Source organism: Sinocyclocheilus grahami, unplaced genomic scaffold, assembly GCF_001515645.1.
Source record: "Sinocyclocheilus grahami isolate Dianchi unplaced genomic scaffold, SAMN03320097.WGS_v1.1 scaffold276.1, whole genome shotgun sequence".
Taxonomy (NCBI): domain Eukaryota; kingdom Metazoa; phylum Chordata; class Actinopteri; order Cypriniformes; family Cyprinidae; genus Sinocyclocheilus; species Sinocyclocheilus grahami.
Genome location: NW_015505455.1, coordinates 166,025 through 181,027, shown reverse-complemented (window position 1 = coordinate 181,027; position 15,003 = coordinate 166,025). Strand labels below are relative to the sequence as shown.

Here is a 15,003-nt window from a genome sequence, read left to right as displayed (position 1 = left end):
AAAAAATTTACTTAAATGATTTTAACAAATGGCTGCAATATAACAAAGAGTGAAAAATTTAAGGGGGTCTGAATACTTTCCGTACCCACTGTATATATATATATACATACATGCATACATACACACATTTTACATTTAGTATATATATATATATATATACACACACACACACACACACACACGCACACATGCACACACGCACACACATATTTGAAGGCAATTGTTTTAGTGCCAAAAACAATCTATGGAAAAACTGTGTATGTATGTGATGCACACAATTGTTTTTGTGTGCGTTTTGTTTTGTTCAGTTTTTTGGCAAAGCAGTCATCTGTTCTGATTATTTAACATTTTAACTGCAAACTACAAAGCAATGTTCTAACTAAGATTATAATTGCAAATTAGACCGAAGTACCAAAATATTCCATTCAAGTGATCTGTTTTGTAATAGGAATAATTAGTGGTACATTCTGTACATCTCCAAACACATTTTCTCATTTACATTTATGCATTTAGAATACACTTTTATTCAAAGCCACTTCCAGTGCATTTCATGTATACATTTCACTATTATGTGCATTTCCTGAGAACTGAAGCTGCCATGACCTTGGCGTTGCTAGCAGCACGCTCTTTCAGTTAAGTTACCAAATAAATACATGAATAAATATTTATAATATATTAATATTATTAAAATTGTTGCAAAACCCTTCACTATTTATTTCTGTATTTTATTTTTAATTTCCCTCTGTTCTTTCACATCGTTTTTTCATTTCAGCATCCAATATGGAAATAACAGGGCAGTGTTTGTGTACTACATCTACTTCATTCACTAATGTATGCAAGTCTCTAGCTATTTGTGCAGTGTCAGCCATGGTCTATAATAAGAAAGCACATTTAAGCCAACAATTAATTGTCATGTGCCTGTGATGTTACTCCAAACAAGAATTGAGCACAGTCATTAGCCAATAATAAACCAATAGTGTGTAATACCAACCCATCCAAAAACCCTCCAGAACACAGAAACAAATGTACTGAAAAATGCAGTAAAAAATGAGAAAAATATTATGATAAATGGATGTTCAAGATATGTTTTAACTTGTCAATATAATTGCTTGTGTAATCGTCCTCGACATTCCCTCAAAATCAACATCAACCAATAATCAAAATATTAAGTTCCACTTAACTAGCTTATCAATTACTACCAGAGTTACTAGTTAAATTTGCATCAAAAATTGAAACACCCATTGTTATTATAAGAGCAGCAGATGTTGATTCAAACCCATGGCTGTCACACCTCTTTATTATAATGGCTTTTTCTTATAATGATTCAGGCTTTAATAAAACTCAAGGGTCAAATTAATGCACTGTATAACCCCCCCCCAAAAAAAATCAATGTCTCCAAGATTGCTCAACAACACATTACAGCACAGATTTTAAGTGCTTTTTGACTCCAGGCATATTGATTTTTCACTAGAATTACAGATCAGACTCCTACCCACTAAAACAGAGGAGTTTAATGGTACTGAAAAAACATTTCTGATTTAAAATTTCATTTTATTGGATGACTGATCATAAACAGAACAGGTAGAGCATATGGTCAGTGAATGAACTGCATGTGTGTGTGTGTGTGTGTGTGTGTGTGTGTGTGTGTGTGTGTGTGTGTGACCATATGTGCACACTAACCTGGTTGACCGGCTCGTTAAAATTAGTGATGAGCCCTGCACGGAGAGATGACTTCTCTTCTTCTGAGAGAGCACTTGAGAAGAGAGAGAAATACAGAAAATAAAAAGATACATTTCAAATGAAACATTTTGAATGGAACCTGGATTTTAATCACTGCAGTTCCAACTGACACTAATTCAGTTACGACAATAATGCAGAAATCATTGTAACAAAAAAAAAACTCCATGTAATTTCACATTAGACAGTGATTTTCTTAATGTTATTAGTCATTAGATTGAGATTTTGCTGGTCAGCTTTGACATAAATGTGATAATGGTTCTATGTGGGCGATGAAGACATCGCTGAAACGAACGATCACGTTCATCTCTGAGTTAAAGCAACAACCTTGATAGAAAAGTCTAGAAATGGCAATGAAGAATCAGATGTACTTACTGGGGTGCAACTTTTCTCCAGTAGCGATCAATACCGTTCTTGAAATAAAGGACAGCTAGCCATCTCACATTGACGTCCAGCAAGTGATTATTGAAGATGCTCTGAACAAGACCAAAGAGAAAGAGTGAGAAATGAACCTATAAACCCAAAAACAATCAAACTTTGGGGTGAAGTGAAAAGTTTAATTGTTATACTTTATTCTATAAATAGTAACAAGCCACCATATGAATTGCATCAAGTTTGGGGTCGGTAATATTTTTTATGTTTTTATTTTTTTTATGTAAAAAATGCTCACCGAGGCTGCATTTATTTGATCAAAAATTAAGAAACCGCAATATTGTGAAATATTTTTACAACTCAAAATATACGTTAAAATACTATTTATTCCTTTGATGGCAAAGCTGAATTTTCAGCATCATTACTCCAGTCTTCAGTGTCACACGATCCTTCAGAAATAATTCTAATATATTAATTTGGTACTCAAGAAATATTTATTATTAGGGATGCACGATATATCGGCCACCATATCGGTATCGGCCGATAAATGCTCATTTTTTCTGTTATCGGTATCGGCCTGATAGGAAAATTTGGCCGATATCTTAAAGCCGATAAATAATGCATTATTTCCTTCAGAGACACTTCAGATGCGCGCTGTTCGTTTGCAGCCTTTTGTGCAATTGTACGTTGTAATATTGTGTTTATTTGATGTATATCTGATTTATCTCATATAGAATGTGTTTGGTTAAGTTAAAAGAGCGCTTCAGTTTACCGGTGATCGTCTTTAGCTCAGCGCACGCAGCTCAAACAGCAGTGCACAACATTAATAACTATGATTGGGAATGTCGTGTATATAACATTCTAATGAGAACATTATTATAATAAAACGTTGTGCATTCTTTGGGTTTAGTTGCTGTGTTTCAGCGCGTTGATATGGGAAGAGCGCATCCACAACAGGATCACACATTCTGACTATAGCACGCAATAACTGCATCATTTTGTACATATATAAGTTGTAATATTATGTTTATGTTGTATTAATATTAATCTCAGGATGCATTTCCTTGAGTTAAATAAGCTGCCAGCAAAACGCTTCAGTTTACCATGTTCATTCAGCTCTTCAGCTTCAGCACGAGCAGCTCAACGGCTGCTATTTAAAACAGTGGTATTAATTTGTTACTTTTTCAAAATCATTGATACATTATTAATAACAACAACCACTTGTATTTTTCTCTTATTATTTTCATCAACAATATGGTTTAGTAATTAAAATCATTTAATTATTGTCCGTGCAGAGGCTATTCTGTTTTATTGATCTGTGGCGCATTCATTTTGATTCTTTACACGTGTAATGATGTCCAGTGACTTGTTTGCATTATTTATGCATTATTTTATTTATTTGTAAGACTTTTTTTATGACTAAATTTGGTAATGGGAGAGTAAAAATATTTTTAAAACGTACACCGTTCAAACTAGGCTGCTTATGTTGAAGTGTTTGGGATGTGGCTTTTAATGATGAGACCTTTTTTGTAATCAGGCTCTCAAAAAGTATATCATTTGGATATAGATTTATCGGACAACATATCGGTTATCGGCTTTCAAAAATAAAGAATAATCGGTTATCGGTATCGGCCAAAATTTTCATATCGGTGCATCCCTATTTATTATCAATGCTGAAAATAGTTGTGTTGCTTAATGTTTTTGTGGAAATAAAGATAAATATTTTTTTAGGATTCTCTGCTGAATAGAAAGTTCAAAAGAGCAGCATTTATTTGAAATAGAAATATTTTGTAACAATATAAATGGATTTACTGTCACCTTTGATTAATTTAATGATGAATTAAATTGTTAATTTATTTAATCATCACAATTTATTATTTGTGTGTAAAAATGAAATGAAAGTGAAAAATAATAGGAAATAAATTTTTCAAGCAAGAATAAAATCATTCACTGTAAAAAAAAAATGACGTGACGTGAATTTAACGGTAAAAGACTGTAAAAATGCTACAGTAAAAACCTGTTAAATGGTTAATGGTAAAATCCCCTACTATATACAATGAAAAACTGTATTGGACATTAATTTTACGGTAGTTTACCATTTTTGTAAGTGAAAAAGACCGCATAATTTACAGTGAATAACCGTAAATTGACATTCCCAGAATTCCCTGCATTACATTTCAAATTTTATGTTTTTTTGTTTAAATAAATCTGTTTCTTCTTAGTTTTTTCTTCTTAGTTTTGTATATTAGGGTTGAGTGTTACATCTAATGTTGTTAAATGAATGTTTATTGCATTATTTCAGTTTTATGTGTGTTACCACGATGGTGTTTAGTGTATGTGTGAATGACACTGTGCACCTTCTATATATGCTATTATTTAATAGCAACTTGTGATGGGCTTTGGTTCATCATGTGACTTTCTCATCACCACCTGCATTTGGTGGTTATCAGTGTATTACAAAGGTACAAAACAGATTTCAGTACTTCAATAGGTTGGTATATTAACATTATATATCAGTTAATGAAATTACGGTATTTAACTGTAAATTTAAGTTAAAACCGTAAAACCTAAAACGTTGCTACCGTATTTTTTACGGTAAAAATCCGGCAACCACAGCTGTTGGCTTTTTACCGTAAATTTTACAGAAATTTTTTTTACAGTGTTGGTAAAAAAAAAAATGCTAATATGTTAATACTAAAAATATAAAAATACTAAAAATATGATGGCAGTGCCAGTACAAATTATCAACATATTTTTATGAGATTATGAGAAAATATAAGATTATAGACTATGTGAACTTATGATTATTTGTCAATAGACATAGTGTCTAATGTGTTTTATTATTTTATTATTTTTTCTTTTAAAATAAAAGTACTTTTTTGCACTTCAATTTGACACCACTAGTGCCAGAACTTACATACGTCACCTTTAAAAATATGCAACGATGCGAAAAAAGAGGATTTATGCATTTCCTGAGGTGAGGTGAAGCAAGTTAGGTTAGTGAGGCAAAGGTCCAACACTGAATAATTAAAGGCTATTCAACAGTGGAGCGAGTTTCGAGGTTTAATCCAGCATGCCATGTCCGGAATAAGAGTGCGGGGAGCGAGGAGCAGGCCAAGGAAAGCTAATGCTCATTGATAAATATGTAGTAGCAGCTGCGTTCAAGAGGGAGCAGCTCTGACGCAGGGCCACCAAACCCCCACACTCGGCTGCTCAGAGACCAGGGCTCATTCCACTCTGCCAGATAAGAGTTCATACAGAGACCCATTTCTTACACAAGATGATGAGCAAAGGGTAATAAATTACCGAGGATCATCGTGAAGAAGAAATCTTTGTCGCATGCAAAAACAAGAGCAGAGAGGGTGCATTACCTTTTGTAACAATATAAATGGATTTACTGTCACCTTTGATTAATTTAATGATGAATTAAATTGTTAATTTATTTAATCATCACAATTTATTATTTGTGTGTAAAAATGAAATGAAAGTGAAAAATAATAGGAAATAAATTTTTCAAGCAAGAATAAAATCATTCACTGTAAAAAAAAAATGACGTGACGTGAATTTAACGGTAAAAGACTGTAAAAATGCTACAGTAAAAACCTGTTAAATGGTTAATGGTAAAATCCCCTACTATATACAATGAAAAACTGTATTGGACATTAATTTTACGGTAGTTTACCATTTTTGTAAGTGAAAAAGACCGCATAATTTACAGTGAATAACCGTAAATTGACATTCCCAGAATTCCCTGCATTACATTTCAAATTTTATGTTTTTTTGTTTAAATAAATCTGTTTCTTCTTAGTTTTTTCTTCTTAGTTTTGTATATTAGGGTTGAGTGTTACATCTAATGTTGTTAAATGAATGTTTATTGCATTATTTCAGTTTTATGTGTGTTACCACGATGGTGTTTAGTGTATGTGTGAATGACACTGTGCACCTTCTATATATGCTATTATTTAATAGCAACTTGTGATGGGCTTTGGTTCATCATGTGACTTTCTCATCACCACCTGCATTTGGTGGTTATCAGTGTATTACAAAGGTACAAAACAGATTTCAGTACTTCAATAGGTTGGTATATTAACATTATATATCAGTTAATGAAATTACGGTATTTAACTGTAAATTTAAGTTAAAACCGTAAAACCTAAAACGTTGCTACCGTATTTTTTACGGTAAAAATCCGGCAACCACAGCTGTTGGCTTTTTACCGTAAATTTTACAGAAATTTTTTTTACAGTGTTGGTAAAAAAAAAAATGCTAATATGTTAATACTAAAAATATAAAAATACTAAAAATATGATGGCAGTGCCAGTACAAATTATCAACATATTTTTATGAGAAAAAGACACAATATAAGATTATAGACTATGTGAACTTATGATTATTTGTCAATAGACATAGTGTCTAATGTGTTTTATTATTTTTATTTTGTTTCTTTTAAAATAAAAGTACTTTTTTGCACTTCAATTTGACACCACTAGTGCCAGAACTTACATACGTCACCTTTAAAAATATGCAACGATGCGAAAAAAGAGGATTTATGCATTTCCTGAGGTGAGGTGAAGCAAGTTAGGTTAGTGAGGCAAAGGTCCAACACTGAATAATTAAAGGCTATTCAACAGTGGAGCGAGTTTCGAGGTTTAATCCAGCATGCCATGTCCGGAATAAGAGTGCGGGGAGCGAGGAGCAGGCCAAGGAAAGCTAATGCTCATTGATAAATATGTAGTAGCAGCTGCGTTCAAGAGGGAGCAGCTCTGACGCAGGGCCACCAAACCCCCACACTCGGCTGCTCAGAGACCAGGGCTCATTCCACTCTGCCAGATAAGAGTCCATACAGAGACCCATTTCCTACACAAGATGATGAGCAATGGGTAATAAATTACCATGGATAACCAAGAGGAAGAAATCTTTGTTGCATGCAAAAACAAGAGCAATGAGGGCACAATAACCAGCTCTGTTATGCAAACGGACACGTATTGCTTTCTAAATGTGACGGGTAAATATCATATCAATAGACAGCTGACAAGTAAACATGACTCAAAAAAAACTAAACCGAATTGCCGCCTCCGCGTAATTCACCTCAAGGTCAGCGAAAGCACCATTTGGGTAGACAAATGCGAAGCTAAATGCGAGTCCATACAAATCAGGCTGATTTATTTGGGTGACAGACCGAGTGACAGCAGGTTGGCTCAAATACAAACAGATAAGAGAGCCTGATGGGACGTGACAAACATCCTTATAGCGCTGCATCCGAAGTTGACGCCTGCAGAAATCGTCTAAGGAAAAAACTCTGATACGTAGGATTGTGTGCCGTTCCTTTGCAATCCTATTTCATGCTAAACCTCAATAACGAAGGAGACCGTGCCAAGTTTGAAGGCTTAAAGGATTTGAGAGGACATCTACACACCATAGCCAGTGCTGTATGACAACACGGACGAGCCCCCCTCAGGGGACGAGAAGGCTTGGACTGGCCAGGCCTGAGGATCCACAGACACCTCATTCTTTGAAAGATTTAGTCGTACACAACCACAAGAGCAGAAACTGGCATTTCTGTAAATCTTGAAGATTTTTTTTTGTTCTGAATATGGACGTCAAAAGTACAGAGCTGCCCTAAGGCCGAGTAGGAGATTTTTTAAAAGTCTGATAAACTGTGCCCACTTTTTCGTAATCTGTACTCTCACCCACAGATTTGTGCATCCTTAATTTCAAAATCTCTGAGAAAGCCTAATGATCGCTGTGTGTGTTAGAGGTCTGCACAGGCTTTAAACTGAAGCCCGAACCCAACCCGTACCCGAGATCGTCTGACCCAGCCCGACCCGAGCGGCACAGTTCAATTTAGAGCCCGAACCCGACCCGAACCCGAGATCTTTTTTTATTTTTCCCACAACGAATAGCCTTTTTTTTTTTTTAAATGCTGTATTTCACGATTGCATGCAACGGTCAGTAAACAAATACATGTAAAGAAACGGAATCATTAAGGCTCGGTCAATTCACAAGGCAAAAGAAAAAACACTTACCAGTTATGAAAGTTTATGAACATCAGGTGCCTCGGTCACATAAATTCTGCCGAGTTTTTGAATGGTTGTATACGACAAGACGATAATTCCGTGCAAATTATGGTAATTTTCGTCAGTTAAGGCTCGTTAGCATTCGGCCTGCTTTAAATCAGGCACAGAGACGCAGTGCGGTAAGATCGCATTTATTTGAATTAATTAATTATATCATTTATTTGAATTAGCGAGAGAGAGAGAGAGAGAGGGATGAAAGTTGCATGTGTGAACCTGCGTCTGCGCGCCTCTCTCTACAAGCAATGAGGCTTAGTTACTTCAAAAACAGCGATTTTACCCCCTCATTGCAGAGAAATATAAAGTTGCGAGTCAGTAGCCTGTCAAAGCTATTTTACTAATAAAAGTTTCCGTGCTGTGTTGTCGTGTGCTATAATGTGTGTGTGTGTGCGTCTATGAAAGCAGCGTAGCCTAGGCTACTGCATATAGTTTTAGTTTAGCTATAAACCCGAGCCCGACCCCAACCCGAAGCTACTCATTAAACATTAACCCGAACCCGACCCGAAAGTATTTTCTCCGGGCTCGGGTCGGGTAGCAGACCTCTAGTGTGTGTTCACTGCACAGCATAAATGAGTACACCACCTCTGAATAAATATAAAAGATGTATTTTCTTAATGATCACTAATACAATTCATGGAAAGATGGTAAAAATTGAAACATAGTAAACATATACTTAATAAAAACAACAAAATATATGCCAATATTCTCTCCCAAGCGGTTCCACTGCTGCCAGCATTAAGTCTGAGTATGATTCAGTGGGCCATATAACATTTTTAATTGTCAGGAAATTACTTGTCTTTAAAAGTTTTGGTTCAATATACTCACCTGTTGATCAAAAATAGCCTTAAACCTATACACTTTAAAAATAAAAATAAAAATAAAAAACTTTCAGGAGGGTGTAGGGATATGCCGGTATCAAATTTTCATGTTGCGATTAATTGCTCATGCTTTTATCACATATATGGTATTATCACGATATTGAAATTTAGTTTTAAAAAAGTGCTGTCATAAAACAGTATAACAGGTTTAATAACTTTTTTCTTATAACAAAAATAACTGAACATTTAAATGCAATAAAGCAATACAGAAAAATGTATAAAGTTAAAAGTTTTACACAGATTAAAGTGTAAAAGAACTATAAAGACCAATAGGTATCACTTTACAGTAAGACCTCATTAGTTAACCTTAGTTAATGCATTAACATTCACAATGAGCAATAGCTACATTTGTAGCATTCATTCAGAGCGTCTCTCACATGTTCCGCCATGTGCTTCTCGTCCACGCTTATTTACATCAGAGTGTGCATGCGTCTTTCACGCAGCATACAGCGGTGTTGTGCATTTTGACCAGTTGATGGTAAAAGTATTCTTAAAATGCATTCAAAATTCTGAATAATTTGTAATATATAATTATTCACGGTATTTAGAAGTGCCCACAATAACAATATCGTGCATATTCATTACCGTGATATACCGCATTACCGAATACCGGCACAAGTCTAGGAGGGTGTACTCATTTTTGCAACAAAACATTTGATCACTTTGATAAAAAAAATCTTATTTTGCTGAATAATTTTGGCATTCTTCTTTGGTAATTGATCAAGCTATTGCCTTTGGACCATTTTTATGGGTAATTAAGTGCCAGATTAGAAAAGACAGACAATCACTTTACATCCCATTTATTTTTAAATCACCAAGTTAATGTTTTTTTAAATGATATATCACATAATATTACTGAAAATTAAGGCTGGGAGATATGGCTAAAAAATTATCATTATAAAAATGTTTATATCAGTTGATATCAATAATTATCACAATAAATTTCATATCTTTATTTCTTTCAATTTAATAGGCAGATTTTGTTCCTGAGTATAGGTTGTAGAAAGCAGACCGTTAATTGTGGTTTTAACATAACATGACAAACACTTCACATTTTTTTATTCTTTACACTTTTCCAGTCATTTTTCCTTAACAAAATAAATATCTTATTAGAAAAATTTACTTCATGAAACAGGTTTGTGTTGTCTGACTTTGATGACATGTATCTTCAGCACAGTTTGCAGTGCAGGCTGCAATATTAACAATATTACATTTGTTATCTCTTAGAAATGCACATTTGATAGCAGCTTGAGTTGACAGTAGTAGTAGCTTGAGTTAGGATTAGGGCTGCACAATTAATCAAATGCGATTGTCATGAGCACATTTGTCAGTTAAGCCGGTTCTGTAATCAGTAGTAAATCTCCATCATGTGCTTTCAGATGGAGCAGCATTTACTACACAGAGCCGTAGTTCACTGACAAGCTATGCAAAATCGCATTCATAATCGTAAATGATTTAATTGCGCGATTATGAAAGCTGTTTGCATAGCTTCTCAGTGAACTACGGCTCTGTGAAGTAAATGCTGCTCCATCTGAAAGCATGTGAAAATACCACATTTAATAACATGTTTTTACTCCAAACTCACTTCATAACGTCAGTCGAGTGTTTGAAATAAATCCTTCTGTGAGATGTGGCTTTTTACACAGAATAAGGCACGCAACATATTTCATAGTATTTAAGCAGTGATAAAGGCTATGTCGATTAGCATTGCAATATTATATACTTTATTATAATAAAAATTATAATTAGACAAACTCAGTTAAACCGTATATTGTCGTAGTCGTGTGTTTATTAGTCACGCTGAATTAATGAAAGCAGTTAAATCTTCTGTTTATTCAGCAACCGCTATAGGAATCTCCTGGATTTCTTTTGCTGCGTATTTGGAGTTTCCGCGCGAGAGCGCTCTCTGGCCTTCAGATGGAGATTTACTACTGATCACAGAACCGTTCTTCACTGATGCCTAATCGCGATTTATCGTCTTTGCGATTTAATTTCGATTAATCGTGCAGCCCTAGTTAGGATGCAGATGCAAATTTATGTTCATTATCAAAAACAGTATCATCTGTAACAACCTCAATTTTATATGGTGAAATTTAATTATTCTGACTGTTTTATTTAAATTAACCACTGGTCTTCCATAGTAGCATATATTTAGATCATGATAATAGCAACAGTTAAAACCACACATACAGCGCACCCTCAATACCATGGTAAAATGTATCTATATGGTTTCTAGGTATTTGTATAGAAAAACAGTAGTCTAATACATGTAGTATAAATGCACAAAAGCTATAGCTTAATCACAAAAAATACTGTAATTAGATTCCATTACTCCTTTAATACATTTAATACATCTACATTAATAATATAATAAAAGTCTATATGAATATCACACATTTCTGCCACAATACCACAGTGCAGTTAGTGTTAGTTTGAAAAGCCTTCTGACTGTATTGTTGCGGACAATGTTTCTCCTGTTTGTCAGCGCTCTTTCATCGGACTTTAAACTAGTTTATATCATTTGTGTTCTTCGCTGATTTCCAGAGCTTCACACTGGATCTCACAGTGCTTTTTAGTGTCGCGTGACCGAGATTATCAGCGAGTAATCACATCAACACATCTGCTCTAGCTAGCTTGTGCTGCGCTGCCGTTTGAACTTTGAGTCGAGCAGATAAATGCTCCATGTGGCCTGGTTCAAATGAGTAACGCCGTTTCGTTCTGCTTTTGGCCCATAAACATTATATCAAACTCTTGTTATTGTTTTATCAAGGAAAATTATATCACGATAATTATCGTTATCATTTTATCGCCCAGCCCTACTGGAAATTACAGTTCAAATTAAGCATTTTCCTTTATTTGTGTTCCAGAAGCTTAACCTACTAGCTTAACATAGAAATCACACGCTAGATTTTTGATCAAGCATTGAGGAAGGGATACAGGATTCTACAGAGTGATACTTCAGTAAAGATACCAGACTTTGAACTGTATGTGTAGTACAGAGCAGCGACTCAATTCGGTAATGAGAGCTAGGGCTGGACAATAATTCAATATCAATATGCATCGCGATATAATTTTTTTCAATAATGGTGATATGATTTTTAAACACATTTCCGATATTTCGATATACATTACCAGTGTCTGTGGCCTTTGACTTTGTTGAATAAACATGAGCACTGCACGTTTCAAAATCAAAACACGTCGCGGGTGTTTTATATGAATGTATCGCTGAAGGGAAAGGACTGTCTATAGAAAAGTTTTGATGGCATTTTCAATTTATCTGATAAAGAAGCATTCATGAGCGGAGCTGATTTGATTACAGCCATTACTGGGGAAACCGCTACTTCTACTGCTCTCAAAGCGCCTCCTGCTGGCAGACAATCAGTTTGCATTTTCAATAATAAGCCCGTCTCCAGCAACATGTTTTTGTTGTTGCTTTTTTTTTGGGCAGCAACACAGAGCACTTTTCATACTCTTTATACTGGCTAAAGCACATTTGTTTCAATCTATAAAAATCATCAGCCTACACTACCAGTCAAAAGTTTTTGAACAGTAAGATTTTTAATGTTTTTTGTTTTTTTTAAGAAATCTCTTCTGCTCACCAACTTGCATTTATTTGATCCAAAATACAGCAAAAACAGTACAATTTTGAAATATTTTTACTATTTATAATAACTGCTTTCTATTTTAATATATTTATAAATGTAATTTATTCCTGTGATCAAAGCTGAATTTTCAGCATAATTTCTCCAGTCTGCAGTGTCACATGACCCAGAAATCATTCTAATATGCCGATTTGCTGATTATCAATATTTAAAACAGTTGAGTACTTTTTTTTTCAGGATTCTTTGATGAACAGAAAGATCCAAAGATCAGCATTTATCTGAAATAAAAAGTTTTTGTAACATTATACACCATTCAAATGCTTGGAGTCAGTATGATTTCTTTTTTGGGGGGGAAAGAAATTATAGAAATTAATACTTTTATTTAGCATGCTTTAAATTGATCAAAAGTGATGATAAAGACATTTATAATGTTACAAAAGATTTCTATTTCAGATAAATGCTGTTCTTCTGAACTTTCTATTCATCAAAGAAACCTGAAAAAATTCTACTCAGCTGTTTTCAACATAATAATAAATTATTTTTGAGCAGCAAATCAGAATATTAGAATGATTTCTGAAGGATCGTGTGACTGGAGTAAGGATGCTAAAAATATAGCTTTGAAAGCACAGGAATAAATTAAATTTTTAAATAGTAAAAATATTTCAAAATGTTACTGGTTTTGCTGTATTTTGGATCAAATAAATGCAGGCTTGGTGAGCAGAAGAGAATTCTTTAAAAACATAAAAAATCTTACTGTTCAAAAACTTCTGACCGGTAGTGTATGTTAGCTTAGTTTGACGTTAAATATATTAATATTAATTAGGTGAGTCTGAGACGATTATTTGACAGTGATTTTACATTTCTTGTTTGTATGAAGGCTAAATACAAATAAAATGTGAACATTAATTTATTTGTGCTGGGGTTTTTTCTAAAATATTATATGGTTTTATATGAGGTGTCATAGACTTGGCAAATTAATTTTTCATAGGTTTGTATGCACAGACATCTGTTGTGGGCATTCTTAGCAGTTTTTTTTTTTTAATAGTGTTCATATCGATATCGGAATTATATCGTATCAACCGAAATTAAGAAATATATCGTGATATAAATTTTGGCCATATTGTCCAGCCCTAATGAGAGCTGTCTATATGTTTTCATTTATATGAAACTTTCAATGATTCAATGGTTCAATGAAACTTCACCCTATCTATTTTTTAAATGCATGTTACAGCTCTTAATGTGAACAACAAAACTCACCACTTCCGTTATTTCACAAATATTTTAATACCTTCTTATATTTGTTTTATTTAACAGCATCAAGAGTGGTGACATTTTATTTACTGGTACTGACCCTAGTCCTTAATCAGCCTTCTGCTCCTCGTGCCAATGAAATCTCAAGCTCAAACCAAAACATATCATGCCCCAGGACAGCACAGTCTCCACTGTAAACACAACAAAGTGATTCAAATGTCCTCCCCATCTGCCTTTGTTCAGCATCTGAAAGGTGGCCAGATTTTACATAAAACTGGAAAACTTCACCTCTAAAGAACTTGGGGTGTTTGTAAGGAGATAAACCATAGCATTTAACAGAATTATACGCCCTGCGTTCAGAAGCATTTAACCTCTGTGTGGCTCAAAGAGCTATACTAATTCATCTGCAACCAGTATGAAGTGTAAAATATACATTTCACATTTCAAATAAATTAGCCCATGTGCCAGTGCAGAGGACGAAAAAAAATTGCATAAATTGGATTCAGTATGCAAAATCAATGCCCTCCTGGACCACTTAGACCAGTGTTGTTTGGTTCGTCATCACTGGCAGCCCCTGACATCCCTTAAGAACTGCTGCATACTTCATTGGTTTAAAAAGCTTTATTTCTTATTTTATTTTGTAATAAAATTGCTCATAAATAAAACAGTGGCATGGCATGAAATGCAAAATGAGTCATGACGGCTAATGGCCATCTGGTGAGTTCAGTTGGATCAGCCTCCAAGAAAATCTCCCTCAATGTCACGGCCCAGCGGCCAAGAAACCACAAGGGTCATTTCTACTATGCAGTACGTTTTCATGTGCCCATCATATGTCTTATAGCATATTTAGGATAAAATATGAAACTAATGACTTTTAAAGATGGAAGTCATATCGATTTTGTACTAGAACATGCTCTCATGCTCGGTGGTTCGAAAAACGTTATTATTTTTCACATAACTTACATTATTAAAATACCTTTCTCCCCAGCCTGGCACAAACGGCTTGATTAGTTCCAGATTTGATGAAGGCCCGCCTTCCGAAAAATTAAATGTGTTGTGATTGGTTAGCTGTCCCAATGCGTTGTGATT

General features: G+C 34.4%; 1 protein-coding gene across 2 annotated transcripts in view; it reads right to left on the bottom strand.

Annotated features, from left to right (window-relative positions):
- Window positions 1-15,003, bottom strand: part of ipo11 (importin 11) — a 170,283-nt gene that overhangs the window by 143,334 nt on the left and 11,946 nt on the right. For both annotated transcript variants that reach the window (XM_016291746.1, XM_016291747.1), the window contains exons 3-4: window positions 2,113-2,213; window positions 1,681-1,753 (exon numbers count right to left, since the gene is read on the bottom strand). In XM_016291746.1, the coding sequence (XP_016147232.1) occupies window positions 1,681-1,753; window positions 2,113-2,213 (174 nt within the window). The remainder of the gene's footprint in view (window positions 1-1,680; window positions 1,754-2,112; window positions 2,214-15,003) is intronic.